At 42.9% G+C, this 23,259-nt stretch overlaps 1 protein-coding gene across 2 annotated transcripts in view; it reads right to left on the bottom strand.

Moving 5' to 3' along the window:
• Positions 1-22,632, bottom strand: part of XK (X-linked Kx blood group antigen, Kell and VPS13A binding protein) — a 245,497-nt gene extending 222,865 nt beyond the window's left edge. For both annotated transcript variants that reach the window (XM_080652691.1, XM_080652690.1), the window contains exons 1-2: positions 22,214-22,632; positions 16,777-17,039 (exon numbers count right to left, since the gene is read on the bottom strand). In XM_080652691.1, the coding sequence (XP_080508817.1) occupies positions 16,777-17,039; positions 22,214-22,458 (508 nt within the window). In that variant the 5' untranslated portion in view covers positions 22,459-22,632. The remainder of the gene's footprint in view (positions 1-16,776; positions 17,040-22,213) is intronic.
• Positions 22,633-23,259: the final 627 nt, after the last annotated feature.

The following is a 23,259-nucleotide window of genomic DNA, read 5'->3' as shown; positions in this document are numbered from 1 at the left end:
CATCTCAATAGGCTGATAACTATGGAAGAAATTGAAGCAGTCATAAAAAAAACTTCCACCAAACAAAAGCCCAGAGCCAGATGTATTCACAGGGGAGTTTTAACAAACATTCAAGGAAGAACTAAAGCCTATCCTCCTCAGACTATTCCAAAAAATTCAAGAGGAAGGAACACTTCCAAGCTCCTTCTATGAAGCCAGCATCACCCTAATAACAAAACCAGATAACGATAACACAATGAAAGAGAATTACAGGCCAATATCCCTCATGAACATAGATGCCAAAATACTCAACAAAATTTAGCAAATCAGATCCAGGAGTACATCAGAAAGACCATACACCATGACCAAGTAGGATTTATCCCGGGGATGCAAGGATGATACAATATCCACAAATCAATAAGCATGATACATCACAAAAAAAAATGAGAGATAAAAACCACATAGTCATATCAATTGATGCAGAAAAAGCATTTGACAAAATCCAACACCCTTTCTTGATAAAAACTCTTAGCAAGGTGGGAATAGAAGGATCATACCTCAACATAATAAAAGCCATATATGACAAACCCACAGCCAACATCATACTCAATGGGCAAAAACTAAAACCATTTCCCCTAAGAACAGTAACAAGACAGGGATGCGACTCTTACCACTCCTGTTCAACATAGTGCTGGAAGTACTAGCCATTGCAATCAGACAAGAAAAAGAAATAAAAGGCATCCAAATTGGAAAAGAAGTAAAACTGTCCTTATTCACAGATGACATGATACCGTACATAGAAAACCCTAAAGACGCCATCAAAAAATTACTAGACTTAATAAATGAATTCGGCAATGTAGCAGGATACAAAATTAACACCAAGAAATCTATGGCATTTCTACACACCAATAGTGAACTTACAAAAAGAAAGACTAAAAAAGCAATCCCATTTACTATCGCACCAAAAAGTTAAGATACCTAGGAATAAACTTAACAGAGGTAAAAGACCTATATGCGGAAAACTACACAACACTGAAAAAAGAGATAGAGCAAGACATAAACAGATGGAAGAACATACCATGTTCATGGATTGGTAGAATCAACATCATCAAAATGTCCATACTACCCTAAGCAATCTATAAATTCAATGCACTTCCCATTAAAACACCAATGGCATATTTCACAGACCTAGAACGAACTTTCCAAAAATTCAACTGGGATAAAAAAAGACCCTGAATAGCCACAACAATCCTGAGAAAGAAGAACAAAGTAGGTGGGATCTCAATACCAGATATCAAGCTGTATTACAAAGCCACTGTTCTCAAAACTGCCTGGTATTGGCAAAAGAACAGACATATAGATCAATGGAATAGAATAGGGAACCCAGAAATCGACCCAAACCACTATGCCCAATTAATATTTGACAAAGGAGTCATGAACATACAATGGAGTCAAGACAGGCTCTTCAATAAATGGTGTTGGGAAAATTGGACAGATACATGTAAAAAAAAAATGAAACTAGACCACCAACTTACACCATACACAAAAATAAACTCAAAATGGATAAAAAACTTAAACATAAGTTGGGAAACCATAAAAATACTAGAGGAATCCATATGCAGCAAAATATCAGACAGATATCAAAGCAATATCTATACTGATTCAGCTCTGAGGACAATGGAAACTAATGATAAAAGAAACATATGGGACTACACCAAAATAAAAATTTTCTGCACAGCAAAAGAAACCATCAACAAAACAACAAGACAACCTACTGCATGGCAGAAAATATTTGCCTATGTTATATCCAATAAGGGTTTAATCTCCAAAATTTACAGAAAACTCATACAACTTAACAAAAGGAAGATAAGCAATCCAATCAAAAAATGGTCAAAGGACCTAAGTAGACAATTTTCAAAGGAGAACATACAGAAGGCCCAGAGACATATGAAAACCTGCTCAAAGTCACTAATCATCAGAGAGATGAAAATCAAAAGAACAATGCGGTACCATCTCACACCTGTCAGAATAGCAACCATCAACAAATCAACAAACGACACGTGCTGGTGATGATGCAGAGAAAAAGGAACCCTCGTTCACTGCAGGTGGGAATGTAGACTGGTGCAGCCACTGTGGAGAACAGTATGGAGTTTCCTCAAAAAACTAAAAATGGAACTCCCATTTGACCCAGTGATCCCACTTCTAGGAATACATCCCAAGAAACTAGAAACACCTATCAGAAAGGATATATGCACCCCTATGTTTATAGCAGCACAATTCACCATAGCTAAGATTTGGAAACAGCCTAAGTGCCCATCAGCAGATGAGTGGATTTAAAAACTGCGGTACATCTACACAATGGAATACTATGCTGAGCTAAAAAAGAAGGAGTTCTTACCGTTTGCAACAACATGGATGGAGATGGAAGGCATTATGCTAAGTGAAATAAGCCAGGCAGAGAAAGATAAATATCACACGATCTCACTCATTTGTGGAATATAATGAACAACATAAACTGATGAACAAAAATAGATCCAGAGACAGAGAAACATCAATCAGAACGTCAAACCTCAGGGAAGTTAGGGGATGGTGGGGGTAAGGGGGAGAGATTAACCAAAGGACTTATATGCATGCATATAAGCCTAATCAATTGGACAGACAACAGAGGGCTGGGGGCATGAATGGGAGGTGGGGGCAAATGGGGGAATAAGGACACATATATAATACCTTAATCAATAAAGAAATTAAAAAAACAACAATCCTATATAATAAAAGGCTAATATGCAAATCGACCAAACACTGGAACAAGCAGTCGCTATGACACACACTGATCACCAGAGGGCAGATGCTCAATGCAGGAGCTGCCCCCTGATGGTCAGTGTGTTCCCACAGGGGGAGCACCACTCAGCCAGAAGCAGGGTTCACGGCTGGTGATAGCAGCAGCGGTGGCGGGAGCCTCTCCCGCCTCCGCAGCAGCACTAGGGATGTCTGACTGCTGGCGTAGGCCCACTTTCCCCGGACATCCCCTGAGGGCTCAAAAAAAATACCAAAAATTAAAGACAAATAGTGAATCAAAAAGGCAGCAAAAGAAAAGCAAACTGTTACCTACAAAGGAGCTCCCATAAGGTTGACACCTGATTTCTCATCAGAAACTCTACAGGCCAAAAGGGAATGGCATGAAGTATTCAAGGTAATAAAAAGCAAGATCTGAAACCAAGATTACTATATCCAGCAAGGCTATCATAACTATATTGTGTCTACAAGAGACCCACCTCAGAACAAAAGATACACACAGGAAGAGAATGAAGGGATGGAAAAAAAATTTCCATGCAAATGGAAAAGACAAAAAAGCTGGAGTCGCAATACTCATATTCCAAAATATAGACTTCCAATTAAGGCCATCACAAGAGATAACAAAGGACACTACATAATACTAAAGGGATCAGTCCAATAAGAGGATATAAGCCTGGTAAACATATATGCACCCAATATAGAAGCACCTAAATATATACAAAACTTCTAGAGGATTTAAGGGAGAGAATGACAACAATACAGTCATAGTAAGGAACTTTAACAACCCATTGACCTCACTGGATAGATATTTCAGACAAAAACTTAACAAGGAAACAGTGACTCTAAATGACACACTGGATTAGATGGATTTAATTGAAATTTATAAAACATTTCACCCCAAAGCTGCAAAATATACATTCTTCTCATGTGCACATGGATCATTCACAAAGATAGACCACATGTTAGGACACAAAACAAGTCTATATAAGTTCAAGAAGACTGAAATCATATCCAGAATCTTCTCATATCACTGTGTAATGAGATTAGAAATCAACTACAATAAAAACAACCAAAAACATTCAAAAACACTGAGGCTAAATAGCATGGTATTAAACAACTAGAGGCCCAATACACAAAAAATCGTGCAAGAGTAGGCCTTCCTTCCCCCAGCTGCCGGCACTGGCTTCCCTCCGGCACCCCGGAACCGGGCTTCCCTCCTCTGGCTGCCCGCAGGCACCCAGGACCCCAGGTGGCGTCCCCTGGGCTGCCCACAGGCACCCGGGACCCCAACTGGTTTCCCTTGGGCCACCCGCAGGCACCCGGGACATGGGCTGGCTTCCGCTGGGCTGCCCGCAGGCACCCGGGACCCCAACTGGCTTCCCTTGGGCCACCCGCAGGCACCCAGGACCCAGACTGGCTCCCTGTGGGCTGCCCAGGACCCCAGCTAGCTTCCCCCAGACTGCCCACAGCCATCCAGCACACAGGCTGGCTTCTCCTGGGCTGCCCGCAGGCACCTGGGACCCCGGATGGCTTTCCCTGGGCTGCCCACAGGTACCCAGGACACAGGCTGGCTTCCCCCGGGCTGCTGCAGGCACCTGGGACTCGGCTGGCTTCCCTCCGGCCCCGGCTTTGTCAGGAAGGACATCAGAATGATGTCCAGAAGACGTCCAGTATAATTAGAATATTACCCTTTTATTATTATACATGAATGGGTTACCAATGAGATAAAAAAAGAAATAAAAAACTTCATAAAATTAAACAAAAAATGACCACAAATCTCTGGGACACAGAAAAATAAGTCCTGAAAGAGAAGTTCATAGTACTACAGGCCTATCTCAAAAAACAAAAAAAATCAACAATAAACTACTGTATTTAAGCCTATATATTAAAGAACTAGAAAGAGAACAACAAGAAAAGCCTAGAGTAAGTAGAAGGAAGGAAATAATAAAGATTAGAGCAGAAATAAATGACATAGAGACTAAAAAAAATAAATCAATCAATCAATGAAACCAAGAGCTGGATCTTTGAAAGGATAAACAAAATTGATGAACTATTAGCCAGACTCATTAAGAAACAAAGAGAGAGGACCCAAATAAATAAATTCAGAAATGAAAGTGGAGAAGTAACCATTGACAACAGAGAAATACAAAGGATTATAAGAAAATACTATGAACAACTATATGCCAACAAGCAGGACAATGTGGATGAAATGGACAAATTCCTAAAAAAACACAATCTCCCAAAACTGAATCAGGAAGAATCAGAAAACCTTGAATAGACTAATAACAACTGATGAAATAGAAGCAGTAATCAAAAAACTCCCAGCGAACAAAAGCTCAGGTCCAATGGCTTCACAGGGGAGTTTTAACAAATATTCAAAGAACACCAATATTCCTCAAACTCTTCCAAAAAATCCAAGAGAAAGGTACATGGCCACGCCCTTTTTATGATGCACGCATTATACTAATTCCAACACCAGATAAAAACACTACAAAGAAAGAGAATTACAGGCCAATATCCCCGATGAACATAGATGCTAAAATCCTCCACAAAATATTAGCAAATCGCATCCAGCAATACATCAAAAACATCATACATCATGATCAAGTGGGATTTATTCCAGGGATGCAAGGCTGGTACAATATTTGCAAATCAATAAATCTGATAAATTACATAAACAAATTGAAAGACAAAAATCACATGATCATACCAATAGATGCAAAAAAAGCATTTTGACAAAATCAAACACCCTTTTTTGGTAAAAACTCTCAGCGAAGTGGGAATAGAGGGAGCATATCTTAACATGATAATGGCCATATATGACAAACCTACAGCCAACATCATACTCAATGGCCAAAAACTAAAACCACTTCCCCTCAGAATAGGAACAAGACAGACATGTCTGCATTCACCACACTTATTCAACATAGTACTGGAAGTCCCAGCCACAGCGATCAGACAAGAAGAAGAAATGAAAGGCATCCAAATTGGAGAGGATTGAGTAAAACTTTATTATTCACACATAGGAAATGCTAAAAATTCCACCAAAAATTACTGGATTTAAAAAATGAATTTGGCAATGGAGAAGGATACAAAATCAATACCCCCCTCAAAAAAAGGCTTTTTATACACCAATAAAGAATTCTCAGAAAGAGAAACTAAACAAACAATTCCATTTACTATTGCAACAAAAAAATTGAAATACTTAGGGAAAACTTAACCAAGGAGGCCAAAGACCTATACTTGGAAAACTACCGGATGGTGAAAAAAAGAGATAGAAGAACATATAAACAAGTGGAAGAATATACTGTGTTCATGGATTGGTGAATCAACATCATTAAAATGTTCACATTACCCAAGGCAATCTACAGATTCAATGCAATCTCTATTACAATACCAACAGCACATTTCACAAAATAATACAAGAATGTATATAGAACAAAAAATACCCCTAAAAGCTGCAGCAAACTTGAGAAAGAAGAACAAAGTTGGAGGAATCATAATACCAGATTTCAAGTTATACTACAAAGCCACTGTAATCAAAACAGCATTATAATGGCACAAGAATAGCCATATAGATCAACGGTACAGAACACAGACCCCAGAAATCCTCCCAAGCCATTATGCGCAATTAATATTTGACAAAGGAGGCAAGAGCATACAATGGAGTCAAGACAGTCTCTTCAGTAAATGGTGATGGGAAAATTGGACAGATACATGCAAAAAAATGAAATTAGATCACCAACTTACAGCATAAATGAGAATAAACTCCAAATGGATGAAAGACTTAAATGTAAGTCGGGAAACCATAAAAATCCTAGAAGAAACCATAGGCAGCAAAATCTCACACATCTCTTGTAGTAATATGTTTACAGATACATCTCCTAGGGCAAAGGAAACTAAGGAGAAAATAAACAAAGGGGATTACATCAAAATAAAAAGCTTCTGTACAGCAAAAGAAACCATCAACAAAATGAAAAGGGTGCCCACTGTATGGGAGAACATATTTGGCAATGATACATCTGATAAAGGGTTAATCCTATATAATAAAGAGGCAATTTGCAAATTGACCATCACTCCAACAAACAAGAGGGCTGCCCCCATGTGGTCAAAGATGGCCGCCCCCATGTGGACACAAGATGGCCACCACAAGATGGCCAGCAGGGGAGGGCAGTTGTGGGCGATCAGGACAGCAGAGGAGGGCAGTTGGGAGGGACCAGGCTTGCAAGGGAGGGCAGTTGGGGGTGATCAGGCCTGCAGGGGAGGGCAGTTAGGGGTGACTGGGCCAGCAGAGGAGGACAGTTGGGGGTGACCAGGCCTGCAGGGGAGGGAAGTTGGGAGGAACCAGGCCTGCAGGGGAGGGAAGTTGGGGGGACCAGGCCTGCAGGGGAGGGCAGTTAGGGGTGACCAGGCCTGCAGGGGAGGCCAATTAGGGGGGATCCAGGCCTGCAGGGGAGGACAGGTGGGGGTGATCCAGGCCTGCAGGGAAGGGCAGCTGGGGGGGACTAGGCCTGCAGGGGAGTACAGTTAGGGGTGACCAGGATGGCAAGGGAGAGAAGTTAGGAGTGACTGGGCCAGCAGGGGCGGGCAATTGGGAGTGACCAGGCCTGCAGGGAGGACAGTTAGGGGCAACCAGGTCAGCAGGAGAGGGCAGTTAGGGGTGACCAGGCTGGCAGGGGAGGGCAGTTAGGGGCAATTGGGCCAGCAGGGGAGCAGTTAGGTGTTGATCAGGCTGGCAGGGGAGTGGTTAGGGGGTGATCAGGCTGGCAGGCGGAAGCAGTTAGGGGCAATCAGGCAGGCAGGCAGGTGAGTGGTTGGAAGCCAGCAGTCCTGGATTGTGAGAGGGATGTCCGACTGCCCGTTGAGGCCCGACCCCACTGGGATCGGGCTTAAACGGGCAGTCAGACATCCCTTGAGGGGTCCCAGATTGGAGAGGGTGCAGGCTGGGCTGAGGGACAACCCCACCCATGCATGAATTTTGAGCACCGGGCCTCTAGTATCCAAAATATATGAGGAACTCATACAACTTAACAGAGGTAGATAAACAATCCAATTTAAAAATGGGCAAAGCACCTAAATAGACACTTCTCTAAAGTGGACATAGAAAGGCACCTGAGCATTCTATATTGGCCCCTCTTGCCCTATTAGCCAAAAGGGACCCTCTTCTCACAATCCAATTGCCCACAGCTGTTGCCTGTGCTTTCTGTTCATGCTGAGGTTGAACCTCGTGGTGGCTGGTACCATGGATCTGTCTCTCGCCCAGTGGGGTGAGCTGGGCCCTCCATGGAGAAGAAACCTGGGTTCCCCAAGATATGTGATTAGTGACGGGGCCCCACCAGCAGGCGAGGGGAACCCAAGGAAGATGCTGGGCATGGAGGCCACGGGGGCATAGGCTACCAAGGAGACAGAAATGAACCTCACATCACCCTGCTTGGCCCCGGAGGATGGCTGGTTAGCCAAAGATGGGTAAGATTCCTCAGGGAAGGAACAACCTAAGACAGGCACAGTTGCAGAGGGGCCATCAGGAGAGAACTTGGGGGTCAATAGAGGTGGGGCACAGACCCTCACCCCCCAACTTTGCAGGGGCCTGAACCCTCACCCCTTCTGAGGGAGGTCTCCTGCCCACATGGCTGCTTCGCTTCCCACGCCCAGCTCAAATCGGGACCCAGGTAACAGTCAGAGACTTGGCCGAGAGAAGCTGCCCTCTCACTGCAACAAGACTTGTTTGAGTTGTCTTGTACCCATGGTGTGGGGAAGTGGGTTTTTGATATCTAAATCCAACCTAGCACCAGGAATGCTCAGGGCCTACTCAAGAATGCAAATAATCCTTTCCACTAATATTTACAGGGTAAACTAAGATTGTTGGTAGAGTATTAAATTTGACAGTAAAATAATAATCAAGTTTTCAGATTAATTTAAATAGGCTAATTGAAATAAGTGAATATTCAAGAAAATTTAATTGTACTGGACAAAAAGCTGTTCCTAAAGTGGTAACTAAAATTTCTATTGGAAGTTCATCTCATGGTAAAATTCCTGAACATGCAATGAAACTAAAGCAGTCATATTTTTGTGCAAAAAATTAAAATTTAAAGTTATCAAGACTGCATTATAAAATTTACAAAAGCCTCCATTAATCAAAAAAGGGGGGATAGTAGGGTAATATCATGTAAGGAAAAATATCCTATAAGTAAATTACATCTAGAAAACTTTTACTTTACAAAATTAGTTTTCATTTTTAATGCTAACAGCAAGACACCCATGAAAAACACACATGGTGTCTAAATAAGACAAAGGAAAATCATTTGGGCAAAAATAAAAAGGATCCCAAATCAATTATATAGAAAAGATTCCTTTATTAACTTTTGGTCGAGAATATGTTTGTATATTTTCAGAAAACAACTCCAAGACCATGTGGATTCCTGCAACAGAGAGGAATTGACAGGTCTGCTCCAACCACAAAGACAAGAGGAGAAAGAGTTCAGAGATGGAAGACTCTGACGACGCCTTGCCACGCTAGCAGTCAGCAGCTGTGCGACGTAGCAGGTTGCCTAGGACCAAACCAGAGAGGGTCGGACCTGCATTGCCACCATGTGCCCACCATCCAGATATCATTGCTGACATGTACACTTAAGGAATTGTTTGACATTGAAACGGGGACTCAGAACTGTTGGACATTGAAATTGGGACTCAAACATTTTTTGTTATTATATGTTTACTAGTGGCCCAGTGCACGAAATTTGTGCAGATTAAAAGGGAATTAATTAGAGGAAATAATTTAATATTGCTGTTTGCCCTTTCTCTATAATAGAAGTGTCAGAGATGAAAGAAAATTAGTAAAATGTATATGAAAACCTTCCTCCTGTCAGAGTCTGGGGCACACCACGGGACCCAGAGTCAAGTCTCCGCCCACCCACATGTGCCTCAAAATCGCGTGAGATCCAGACCCAGCCGCCCACCCCCTCATTGGGCTAGATCCAGACCCGGCCATTCCCACCCTTGTCAAGCCCCACCAGGCAGGGGATGTAGCCTCAGGTTCCCTGGCCCAGCGCCAGGATGGGGGGCGTGGCCTGAGGTCCCCCAGACCAGGGCGGGGGGCGTGCCTTGAGGTCTCCCGTCAAGCCCTGCCAGGTGGGGGATATGGCCTGAGATCCCCTGTCAAGCCCCGCTGGGTGGGGGCCATGGCCTGAAGTCCCTCATCAAGCCCTGCAAGGCGGGGGTGTGCAGCCTCAGATCCCCCAGCCCAGCACCAGGAGAGGGGCACAGCCTCAGATCCCCTGTCAAGCCCCGGTGGGCGGGGGGGCGCGGCCTGAGTTCCCCCGACCCAGCACTGGGGGTGCACCTTAAGGTCCCCTGTCAATCCCCACCTGGTGGGGAGCGCGGCCTCAGGTCTCCCAGCCTGGTGCCAAGGCAGGAGGCGTGGCCTGAGGTCCCCTATCAAGTCCTGCCAGGCGGGGGGTGCAGTCTGAGGTCCCCTAGCCCAGCACCAGGACAGGAAGCGCACCTTGAGGTCCCCTGTCAAGCCCTGCCGGGTGGGGGACACGACCTGAGGTCCCCTGTCAAGGCCCACCGGGGTGGGGGAGGGCATAGCCTCAGGTCCCTGCTGATTGCTCGTTAAGGCTCCTTATGGGAACTTGGCCTCAGCTGTGGGTGTAGCCATCCTTGTGACTGAGTGATGGTTAATTAGCATATTCCCTCTTTATTAGATAGGATTTCTAGTCTGCAGAGGCAAGATTTTTTAAAGGAAAGAAATGGGGAAAAAATAGATACAGAGGTAAAGAAGCATTGAACAGACTGTCCAACTACAGCGGGAAGGCAGGGGAGGTTGGGGCGGGGGCTGTTAGAGATCAACCGAAGGACTTGTACACATGCATATAAGCATAACCAATGGATACAAGACACTGGGGGGGGGGGGCAGGTAAAGGCATGTACTGGGGGGAAGGGGAGGCGGGGGGAGGTCAATGGGGGGAAAAAAAGGAGACATATGTACTACTATTTGTAATACTTCAAACAATTAAAAATAAATAAATAAATAAATAAAGATTTATTCTTTCTCCCTAAAAAGGAATATTTTTAACTAAATTAGACCAATACAATATACTTGAAATTACATAAGGAAGTAAGCTATGCAGGCTGGGTTGGGTAACAAGATTAATGCTTCCACCATGATGGGCAGTTCATGAATGAGGATGGACCACATTCTGAGGGTGGTCCCGGGTCCTGGGGGCATACGACTGCCAGCCAGATTAGTGTGTCCTTTCCTTGAACAGGAAGGGCAATCATGGTTATTGGTCAAGAAAATGCTTTAGGTAATAATTGGCTTTAAAAATCTCAAAGTTGTTAAGATACAATAAATAAATGTAAATAAAATGAAGAATTTGTGATAAAGCTTTTCAGTAATAATTATAAATATGTTAATAATAAAAGTCCAGTCATTCAAGAGGAGACTGTGCTCTCTGTAGAAGGAAGGAGCCAGTCGCCCTTCTCCCTGTAAAAGTAGAGAAGCCGCAGCAGTAACCTTAGATGGTATCTCTAAGGAAGAATGTAGCAGTTTAAATCCAAGCAGCTAAAGGCCTGGGAACAGGCTGCTGGGCCTGCTCCCTCCTCCCCCAGCCTTTCCTCCAGCCTCATATGCCTATAAACATCTAAACATTTAAAAATAACAAAACAAAAAAAACTGAAACATTAACTGCTAGACAAGTTTTAATTCACCTGCTCTTAGCTTTTATTACAGAAGGTCTCTTGTACTTTGTTGAAGGTATATTTTCTTGAAAGTAAGAGTGCATTTAAAGTGTGTTCATAAATGTTAATCTAAGAAATGCTGGCTGTTTACTTTTTTGGTAATCATTGAAAAATTAAGGTTTCTAAGAATGAAGAATTCTAATACATTAAAAAAAAAGAAAGAAAAGGTCTGTACAAGTTGCTGAAGGTATGACAGAAAGAAAGAATATTAGAGTAGAAATACTTAATGGAAGGACTGAGGCATTGTTATTATGCATTTTGAAGGAAAAAGAAAGTGGTTTCTAAAGGTGGTTATTTCTGGAAGTTGTAAAAATGTTTTTGAAAGTTGTAAGAATGTCTGTGGAAGTTATAAGAAGTTTAAAAAAATGTTAAAAGGAAATTCATTAAATGATACAGGTCAGTAAGCCAGGATAAGCAAAACAGGGAAACTGAGATATTAAAACAGCAGTTTGCAATCATCTAAAAAACTGTCTTCCATAAACCAATGACACTTAAGAGTCAATGATTTGCATGTTGCCTCCCTAAACAGAGGGTAAATAGCTTATGCCAAAGTACTCAGGGACACTAATGGGAGAAATCCAATTACTGTCATTTGCTGTCCACACCCAAGGACAAATGAAGTTGGAAAATAATCCTTATTTTGGTTAGTTCTTTTCTAGTAAAATAATTATGTTATGTTAATCAGAAATTTAATAAATAAAAAGACCGTCTTTTAATCATAGGAACTGAAGGTTGCTAGCCTATGTTCCTGTCTAATACACTTTAATATTTAATCTTTTGGTAAAATCAAGTTTGACAATCCCTCAAGTGTTTGAATTTAAAAAAAAACAACAACTTTCTCTTGATCTAGAATTGGCTTTAGATCATCCCAATAGGCTCTGAAATGCCTCGAATGTTTGTTTTCTCTCTCATGAAGGAAAATTTTATACTGAAGGTACATAGGAACCTTTGTCAAATACAGTTATAACTAATGGTTATTGGTTATAATATTATAGAATGTTGGGTTTTATAGAAAGGACAACATTCCATGCCATCTGCATTATAATGAAATCCATAACCATGTCATTTTAAATTTCTTGTCATTTGGAGACAGTTACTGTTTTGTTATAATGCATTTGGAAAAATACTACATCTTCTGAAGAGTCCATGGAAAGGACTGGCAAGGAAAATCAGAAGATCTTAAAGCAGGTTAGTGTATTTTTCTCCCTATGTGATCCCTCCAAAATTTGGCAGTTCTTAATGAATGAATCACGGCAATGCATTTCTTTGCATAAATTCAATAAGACCGGTTTCAAATGGTGGTTTTATTGACTGAAAACTTTGACTGGAGTATCATGTTTTAAAGAGTCCTGTCAGGACTCTGAAGACTTGAAGCCAATAAGAGTGCCATGGAGAAAGCCTGGTATCTTGCTTGGTAGCCCTGAAAATGGATGGCGCTGGAGCGTCAGGCCCATACCCTGCCATCGTTGGTGGTTGGTCAGAGTGGAAGGGGAGCCTCTGCATCCCTGCGAAACCCACATGCACTCTAGGCCACAACAAGCAGAAGTGCTGCTGAGATGGGCCTTGAAGCCTAGGGTGTGGCCCCAGGTGGAGCTGCTGCAGGTGAGGACTTCACCTAACCCAGCAGATACTGCAGGCAGGCCTGATGGCAGCTGGATGGCTTGGCTTCCCTTCCCTACAGGGCACGTTGAGACTCAATCATGAAATTCCGGCAAAGGTGGTCAGTTATCATTCTTGTGTTTATGCAAACAATCAGGCCAAATTGAATGCAATAGATAAATTGGTCTTAATTTTGCTCTTTAATAAATATAAGGGTGATTTTAAGGAGAAAAGTTCTATTTCAATAGGAGTTATTAGAACTGAAATGTTTTCTTTCCCTTCCACAAGACCATTTGTTGTAACTCTTGCTGTTCTAATTGCTCAATAATACTAAATTTTATAACACAGTTTGTCTCCTCCAGGTCACAAGCCCACCCCGTTCCATACCCAGACCTCATCGTCCCTCTGACAGAGAGCAAGGATCTCTTGGCTCTGAAAGAAAACTTTGTCCCTCCTCAGCATGGAAGTAGCCAGAGAAGCCCACCGACACCCATTTTCCCTAAAAGGATTCAGAGCCAGGATCTTTAAGGGGATGTGTTAGGCAGTTAGACAGACATGAGCAGAGCAAGGACAATGGGCTAACTGGAGAAGAAATAGATGGGACCCTGAGATGGGCTTCTCACCACTCCAACTGCTCTGAAGCCAGAAATGAAGAAACCTGCGTAGACTCCCTCTCCCTTCCTCTAAGAAAGCCAACAGGTTATAGAACAGCTAATAGAGAGAATCAGTAAGCCCTGAAGCCCCAGATGTTACTCCAGACCAGATCTCTGGGCTGCCATTACAATCCCTTGGGTAATAAAGATGAAAATGACTCAAGCTGCTGAACACCCTACTCCCTAGTTTTGAGTCTTCTAGCGAATCCCCAAGGCTGAAAATCAGCTTGAGGATCAAGTGGGGGGGGGGGGGAGGAATGATGAGGAAAAGAAGACTTTTTTTTTTTGAGGGGGGAGACCAGCAGCCTGACGCTGTACCTAGTTAATCAGTACATTCCTGTTAGCCTATAGTCTAGTCACTGCCCCTTCCTTAATTATCTGGTCTTGCAAGACCTATTTACCTAAATAATCACATTTTACAGAGGCCATAAACCATGAATAATACACAACCCCCGGAGGGGGTTATCAGTGCTGGTGCCAGGCCAGGCCTTTAGGTGTGGTCTCACATCCACCATCCTAACACACAGGGCTTTTTGCAAAGCCCTAGAAAGATCCGGAAGTCTGATCCATATATGAGGGACAAAGAAAACAAAGGGTATAAAGAGAAAGCTTCCTCCATATTGACTTACTCAGGATTTGGAGAACTGACCCCATGAGTCACTGTACTAATACTTGTGAAACATCTGAAAATAAATGGGCTTATCCTGGACCTCCAAGTACACCTGTGTATTTTTTGGTCATCTGGTAAATTCTGTAACAATCACACAATGGACACTATCAATGGTTGCCTCTGTGACACACCCCAACCCCTGTTTCAATTATAACTGCCTTTCTCCTTCCTGGTGAGGAATTCCTTCCACAGATATGTTAAGGAGATGATTGGGATTAGTCAAGACCTGCATAAATGGCAGCCATCTGAATTTTTAAGAGGACTATGCCCATTTCCTTTTTCCATATATATTCGATTTATTGTTTAACTCAGAGGATTTATATTTTTCCAAATCCTTTGGGGGCATCTCACAGATTTTTTTTGTGACACTGACATTTATAAGATAGGTTTTATTTTTCTCAATTGGACCAATGTGCTGTCGCTTGCTGACCTCTGAACTATAAAACAATCTTCATTTTCAAAAACTTGAGAAAAAAATGGGTCTACTTGGAAAAATAAAACAGACTATAATTACATCTGGTCTTTCCCTGTGTCCCTGACTGACACATGGTAAAACAATGAACTGGGAAAAGGGTAGAGTGGCATACACATACATGACTCACCTTGGTCAATGTCCATTCTGGTTATAAGTCCTTAGAGAGCAAAGATACTCTGGAATTTTTTGATCATTTACTATCTGCCTGTGACTGTGGAAGTTCTTTTAACATAAATGTTAATACACCAAGGTTCAAGACCTCAACTTAAGGTCCTGATATATCTTAAGAATCACCTTCACTCTGAGGTAACCAGGATGAGGGAGGTAGTTGTAACATGTAAACATCCTGTGAACCAGCCATAAATGAAGAAATTCTACCACTCAGTTTATAATGTAGGCAGAAAGAAGATAATATTAAGGGAAGTGAAATTAGTAAGAGTGATTTATTATTTTTTAAATTCTAAGTTCAGTATTATCTTCAATATGTATTTTTCAAATTAAGGCTTTTAACTCATTTTTGCTTATCTATGTGATAAAACTTATCAGAACATCTAGTTTTCATTTACTAACTAGAGGCCCGGTGCACGAAATTGGTACACTGGGGGGGGGGGTTCTCTCTCAGCCTGGCCTGCGCCTTCTCGCAGTCTGGAACCTCTCACTCCTTACCGCCCACCTGCTTGCTGCTCCTTAGTGCTGCTGCAGAGGTGGGAGAGGCTCCCGGCACCGCCACTGCGCTCGCCAGCCGGCTTCTGGCTGAGCAGCGCTCCCCCTGTGGGAGCCTATTGACCACCAGGGGTCAGCTCCTGCATTGAGCATCTGCCCCCTGGTGGTCAGTGCCCATCATAGCAACTGGTCGTTCCACTGGTCGTTTGGCCATTCAGTCGATTTGCATATTAGGGTCTTATTATATAGGATAATATTAATGTTTGAAAGGGGCTATCTCCTCTTCTCATATGGAAGTTTTTCACTGTGTCCATGCACATAAAGGTGGGGCTTTTAGGGGGGAGGGGATCTAGCTTAACCAAAACCTGCCTTAATTTGAAAATGTGAGAGTAGCTTAAAGATTAGAGAACTGTTCATTTAAAAGCTGAGATACCTATTCAAACTGCAAGAAGACAGAAGTGCGCTCTTGTTTTCATTATTTACCATAAAGAAGCTGTTACAACCGTGTCAGCTAGTTTACAACTATCTCTGAAAGACAGAGGCAAAATCCAAAGAGGCCTCCGGCAGCTGTATTTTCAGCCTACAGAAAGCTGTATTTTCCAAAATGGTCACTGCAGTGAACTTCCAGAACTCTATCTACTCTTCCCCAACAAGAATCAGTTTCCTTCCCTCCTCTTCCCTTGAACTTCATAAAGATTCCTAGCTGCTTCAACAAAGAAAATACAGCATAAATGAGCTCACAGGACTTCCAAGGCTGGATCACAAAAGGTGATACTCTTCTACCTGGTCCTCTCTCTTGTCTTAGGACACTGACCCTTAAAAGCAGCCACCATGCTATGAAGCCCAAACCAGCCCACACAAAGAGATGAAACAAAGAAGATCTGAGACCATGAGCAATAGCCAGCATCAACAATAAGAAATATGAGTGAATGGGCCTCCAGTGGATTCTAGCTTCCCATCTTTGGGCCACCCCAGCTGATGCACAGTAAAGCATAGGTGAGCCCTTTTAGCCCTCCCCAAATTGCAGATTCATAAGCAAATAAACATGTTATTGTTTCAACTCACTAATATTTGACCTTAGTAACTGGAATGCAAACACAGGACTGAATGCACCTATGAATGAGTTTTACCTAAAACAAAATAAACTTATGTTTTGCTCCCCATGTTGATCCCCAAATTAAGGCAGAAATAAAAGGTATACATACATCTTCCGACAGTGATGTCCTGCTGCAAGGTGCTTATATATAGCTGCAGCGTCAGCTGGGGGGCTGAGCCCAGGAAAGCCTGGATCACTGATGCCCGGCTGAATGCAGATCGGTGGGTGAACATCTTGCCCTCTGCCTGGCCCACTTCCTTCTCAATCTCCTCTGAGAGGCCATTTTTTGGCATTTGTCGCTTCTTGGTGATGCTGACATAAGGCTCTTCAATGTGGCCTGACTGACAATAGATGCATAAGACTTCAAAACACCTGGAAACAAATCAGCAAGTCATGATAATCAGAGGCAGACAGGATTCTCTTTTTTTCAGTTACCCTGCTTATACTTAGCCCGATTCTCAAAGCCTTGACTTGGCTACTCTGGACTGCAGCCCCTCCTAGAAAATCATCCACACCAAGGGCCAGTTTTGAGCATGCAGTCCTCTTGAGTCCCTCCAGCAGACCAACTGGGACTGACTGAGAACCAAATTGAAAGGTGACATCAAAGCCCACTGAGGCAAGCAACCAAGTAGATACTAGAAAAATATTTAATTTGCCTTCCTGACATTGATTAGCTGTGCAGTCTTGGGCAAGTAATTTAACCCTTGAGTCATTTCCCTCAATTATAAAGCAGAAATAAAATCTACCTTGCCACACTGTTATGGAGTTAACACAGAATATATGTACACACACACACACACACACATATACACATATGCACACAGATATCTATATCTATAAATCTCTATTTTTTTTTTCTTTTCCACATCCAAGAGATGCCCCAAATTTCCTTAGTTAAAGCAGCAGCTATGGTTGTGAGATTCATCCCCCAAATCACAGAACAATTTGCCATTTAGCATTTCCCTGGAAGACCACAATTTACTTCCTATCTCTCTACTCTCATAACCTTATGGAACATGACTAAATTCAATCATGCCTGGGGGCTGACCAGCTTTGGAATTTCAAGCCTACCCTGAGGAAGGAGCTATAACCAGTCACCTTTCTACACTGACAGAGTGCCTGGCTTTTAAAATTGGATTTCCTCTTGAGGTAATGATATGGATACTGAAGGGAGGAAGAGTACTGATGTGTCTAATTTACTTTGAAATATACACACACACAAATGGATTGATGGCTGGCTTGATAGAAAGATGGATAGATGTATGAAATAAAATGTTAACTATAGAATCTAGGTGGCTAGTACTTGGATGTTCACCATACAGTTCTTTCAAGTTGTCCTCTTTATGTTCAAAAATTTTCCTGTCAGAGAGGAGGAGGTTTGGGGAGCTGGATGAAATAAGGTGAAGAGATTAAGAAAAAAAATATATATATATATTTATTACACACATACACACAGGCTACAGTTGTAGTGATAGCCAGAGGGAAAGGTGGTGGAGGAGGTGGAGGTGAGCAAAGGAGGGAGAAATGGGGACAGAAAGAGACTTTGCTTGGGGTGATGGGCTCACAATGCAGTGTTAAGATGATGTTTTGTTGAGTTGTACACTTGAAACTTGTATGGCTTTGTGAACCAATGTCACCCCCATAAATTCAATAAAAACATTTTTTCATAATAAAATCTGGGGAAAAATGTTTTTTTCCTAAGAATAAGAAAAATGCTCATAATACATTTCCCCCCTAAACATGCATTTTTATAACAACCTTATAATGCTGACAGAAGTTTTGATGGCTTCACCTGTTTTATTGAATGTTGTTAACTTTGTACTCTCATACCGAGGCAACTATCGCAAGAAGAATCTATAATAATCTATAATAATAAAAACAAAATATGCTAATTAGACCAGACAACTGGATGTCCTTCCGGACACTGCCCTCCCCTGCTGGCCTGGTTGCCCCCAACTGCCCTCCCCTACCAGCCAATTTGGTTCTGATTGGTCAGTTTCTATGCCAGTGTCAAAAGCTCCGCCTCCTAGGCAGCCATTGGCTCCTCACAGTTCACCCAGATTTGGTTCTGATTGGTCGGTTTCTATGCCAGTCAGCATCTCTGGGCCTATCTCCGGGCCTGATCAGAGAGGCAGGGCTGATCAGCAGACCCCGCAGAGGCCCGAAGAGAAATAGAGGCACGGCTACTGGCGAAGCCCGGAGAGAAAGAGAGAGGCAATGGCTGATCAACAGCTGCCACGAAGGCTGTGGATCAGACCCTGCCTCTCTCTTTTGGCCCCTCTTCTGGGCCTGATCTGCAGCCCCCTCAGCAGTCAGTGCTGGCTCACCATGGCAACCCAGCACTGACTGCAGGACTGACTTCCGCTGTTCGGTAGAGCCTTTGATCGGTCATTACGGACCTTGGGCTTTTATATATTAGGAAAGTCTTTTGAAGGTATACAATAAAGAAAAATACTATAGTGAATAATTTTGCATGTTCTATAAAATATTACTGGAACTTCTTAGCTTTTATATTATAAACATAGATTTTCATGTGCCATTTTTTCCTCATTACACCAGTAAATGAAAATGGAGGAAAATTCCTTGAACTAGTAATTCATTTATATTCATTCCTTCTCCCAATTAGTTTATAAAATTAACATATTGTAAAAGCATAAACAAATTTTGTTGTTGCTGTTAAGAGGTATTTCCCCCCACCCTCTGGTTTTTCAAAACATCTATTATTATTCACAATAACACTGCCCTTAAAAAAAAATCAAGACATTATTCATTCTGTGTTCTTATCATTGAAACCTGGCCATAATTAGGAAATAACCATACAAACTGCAACTCTAGTTTTAAATATAATACTGATATAAATGAAATATGCTGCTCTCCACTGCTTCCCTAAAGGAAAGAACAGTGGGATCTAGATTGCAGTATTTAGCACATAATCATTATAATTCAGTTTAACTGAGTAAATTCAAAAATAGCATCTCACCTAAAAAGAATATGTTGGGCCAGTTAGTGTGCACCCAAAAATACACAGAGCTAAATTTTCCAAAAACAATTTCAAAATATTACTAAGTCTAATTGATAAGGCAGGAAAAGAATCACACCATGACTCTCCTTTGTACGGGGGGAAATAACGTTGATCCTATGTCAGATCTTAGCGTTAAAATAGAAACAGTCAACAGGAAAAATTTCCAATAACATATTAAGTCACACTAATAAACAACATTAAATTGCTCTTTTTTTCATCTGGAAGCTAAGAGGCTTGGAACTGCACCTTGTGTATCTCAGCTCGAAGAGCATGGGTCTGATATCTCCTTGAAATAAATCAGCTGCATTAGAATGACAGAGTCCTTGTTGACAGAAGGGGATTATTTGTTGCTTTGTTTTTTATATTTTATGTTGTTGTTCCACGAAAGAAGACAATGACTTATTCAGAATTTTCTGGAAATATGTCTTTTTATGGGGTTGAAACTTTTTATATGGCTAGTTATCTCTTCAAAGCATCAAACTTTTTATTTTTTAATAAAGTTAAAATATTTTTACTGTAAAAACTGAAAAATGTAGAGAAGCATATAATAAAGGAGGAAATTATGCACTTTCTATATTTTTCAGGAGAAAATTAAAATCACCCATAACTCCACCATCAGAAATTACCACTTTTATCTTTGCCATCCTGTTTTATACATAATATTATATCATTAGCTTTATCTTAGGTCACTATTAGTATTTACAAAAATATTAAATGACAGACATGATAGGGTATTATCATTGACCTGGATAACTGTTTAGGATGTGTTTTTAAATTTTTCCAAGATGACCAAACTTTCTTGATTTAAGACTGAACTACTGATAAAATGCAGTCCACACTCCTCTGCCTTCTTTCACAAAGTGTAGAGAACATAATTCACTCCACTCTATTTCTAAGAAGCCTTGTGGACATAATCTAGGATCTCATTTTCCTCATCTATAAAATGGGGACAATTACATCTAGTTCATGATGAGGATTTGATGAACTGAGGCATATAAACACTTACCAAACCATCTAGCACAAGAAGCATTTGACAAATGTCAGTTCCCTTTTCTGTGTCACTTTACTTAAACATCTGCCAGTACTGAGTTTTCTTTTCACAGATCAGGTTGAGACATGATGAGAGCCTTGCCCAAAGTCAGATAACATTGATTTTACTGAGCAGGAATACAATCAGGGTGCTGTGGCCTACTAGGCCCGGGAGGATGAACTCTCTCCTCATCAAATGGCTCCAGGTTGCAGGATATTTCCCTCACCCTCTTTGTCTCTTTTTCCCTTTCCCTCTCCATCTCCCCTGCCCCTTTCTCCCCTAACTCTTCCCTTGCTCTCAAGATGTCAGTAGCAACTTCTTACTTCTGCCCATGTACCTGTTTCTTTTCCTTTCTAAAATTCCACAGCTTCAGGAAAATTTGTTCATCCACTTTGTCCTGACTGCGTGTAAACTACAAGTCCACATTCTGAGTGTCAGCTAGAATGGCTGTCTTTAATATGAAGTGCAACGTTTTATTAAGCACTTAATAAAACCTATCTTGCTGCTTAACTTTGTGTTGTCTATGTGGGGGTGGGGGTGGGGGTGGTGTGGGGTCTCCCTAGGTCCACAGCTAGCTGAATAGCTGAATTTTATGGCTGCTGAGGTGCCTCTTTGGCATTTCTATGTCTACCAATTCCTCTATGACTTGTGTCTAAAGTTCAGTAATATAAATTTATTTCTAATCCAGATAGAACCCCTTGGTTTTGCTTTTCCTACAGAGATGAAAGACATCAAAATAACACCTTTTAAACTCTCTTCAAGGTCCTTGGATAAGCCAAAATCTACTTCATTACCATACATTTCTCTTGCTTTGTGTTAATAAAAACTAGTTTTTCTTTCCTTAACACACCACAAGTGTTTGTCTTTGTGGCACGTTGTGTTCCAGCTTCAAGGACCAGGTTTATAAGTCAGGCTGGGGCAGAAGATGGTTCTATCACCCCGTCTATTTCCACACACAAGAAACAAGACTGATGTGTGGCTTTCTAGAGTTATGTATGAGAGTTGAATAAATTAATATTTGTAAAGCGTTCAGAACAGTGCCTGTCACACAGTAAACTCCACGTGTTGAATAAATTAAATAATCTGTCCCCGCTTTTGCTCCAACTGGAATTTAGGACACACTTCCCAAGGGTTTGTCAGGACCCAAGCCAACCCTGCCAGAGCTCACCTGACCGCAGAGAAAGCCTGGATTTTTAAGAGGTCGAACCACATGAAATTGCCATGTTTGTCAGTCAAATTCCATTGAATGTTGGTAATTTCATTGGCAAGAACCTAACAGGAACTCAGTACGCCCAGCTTCATTGCCACTTTCCCCAGGAGTCTGTCACATTCCTGGGTCTACAAAGGTGGTTGAGAGTCCAGGTGGGCCGGCCTGGGCCCGGTCCCCAGTGCCACCACCTGACCTTCCTGGTAGGCCGCCTCCCACCTCCTGGGCCAGCGCGGGGAGGGGAGACGGCCGAGGTCTGGGCCTGGGACGCGGGGTCCCGCACGCACCTGAAGACGGGTCCGAGCTGCAGCAGGTGCAGCAGCAGCACGAGCGGCCGGTCGCGGCTGAAGTCGCGGTGCACAAAGAGGAGTGTGAGCTGCACGAGCGAGCAGGGCAGCAGCGAGAAAAGCAGCGTCAGGGACTGCCACATGCCGTCCCCGCCTGAGCGGTAAGTGCTGCTCAGGTACAGCGCCGCCATCGTCTCGGCCACGAACAGGAACACGGACGCCAGCACCGAGCCCGGGAATTTCATCTTTGCCTGTCAGCAGCGCTCCTGGCTGACGGCAGCAGCTGTGGCGGCCTGAGGGGCTCGCGGCACGCCGGGCCCCTTGGCTCCAGCTCTCTACGCTCTGCGCTGCCCGCCCGGGCGCGGGAGCTGATCCCAGGGGCGACCTACTCCGCGGCGCTGAGGCGGCGCCCGCGGCCCAGCAGGGACACGCCCACGCGCGCAGCCGTGCACCGCTGAAGTGCCCGCGCCTGAGGCGACGGTCCCAGGGCGGGTCGCGAACCCGCGCCCTGCAATGGCCGGCCCAGGGCTTTGAAGGCGCTGTGGCCCTGCTGGCCCGCGCGCGCGGCCGCTGGGTCCTAGAGCCCCTTGGCGGTCGTTACCGTTAGGAACCTTTGAAAAACTGCAACCAACGTGGGGGGGGGGGGGGGGCGGTGGACAGAGTTAGGGTCTGGCCGCCTTTCCAGTCCAGTCTCTATTTTCTGGGCCTAAGGAACACCAAATTCCTGAAAGGACCCGCGTTTCTGGTCATTTAAAAATAACCTGACCACAGATACTTTTCAAAGTACAAGGATAGAGCATGGAACTATGAACCAGGAGGTCATGGTTTGAGGTTTGATTCATGGTCGAGGCACATGCTGGGGTTGCAGGCTCGATCCCCAGTGTAGGGCGTGTAGGAGGCAGTTGATCCATGATTCTCTCTCATCATTGATGTTTCTCTCTCTCTCTCTCCCTCTCCTTTCGTCTCTGAAATCAATAAAATACATTAAAACAAAACAAAACACAACACAAAGCACAAGTGTATTGTCATGCACCCCAGGATTATCT

The sequence above is a fragment of the Plecotus auritus genome (assembly GCF_963455305.1).
Source record: "Plecotus auritus genome assembly, chromosome: X".
NCBI classification, from domain to species: domain Eukaryota; kingdom Metazoa; phylum Chordata; class Mammalia; order Chiroptera; family Vespertilionidae; genus Plecotus; species Plecotus auritus.
Note: the sequence above shows the minus strand (reverse complement) of the source record. Positions and strands in the feature narration are given on the sequence as shown.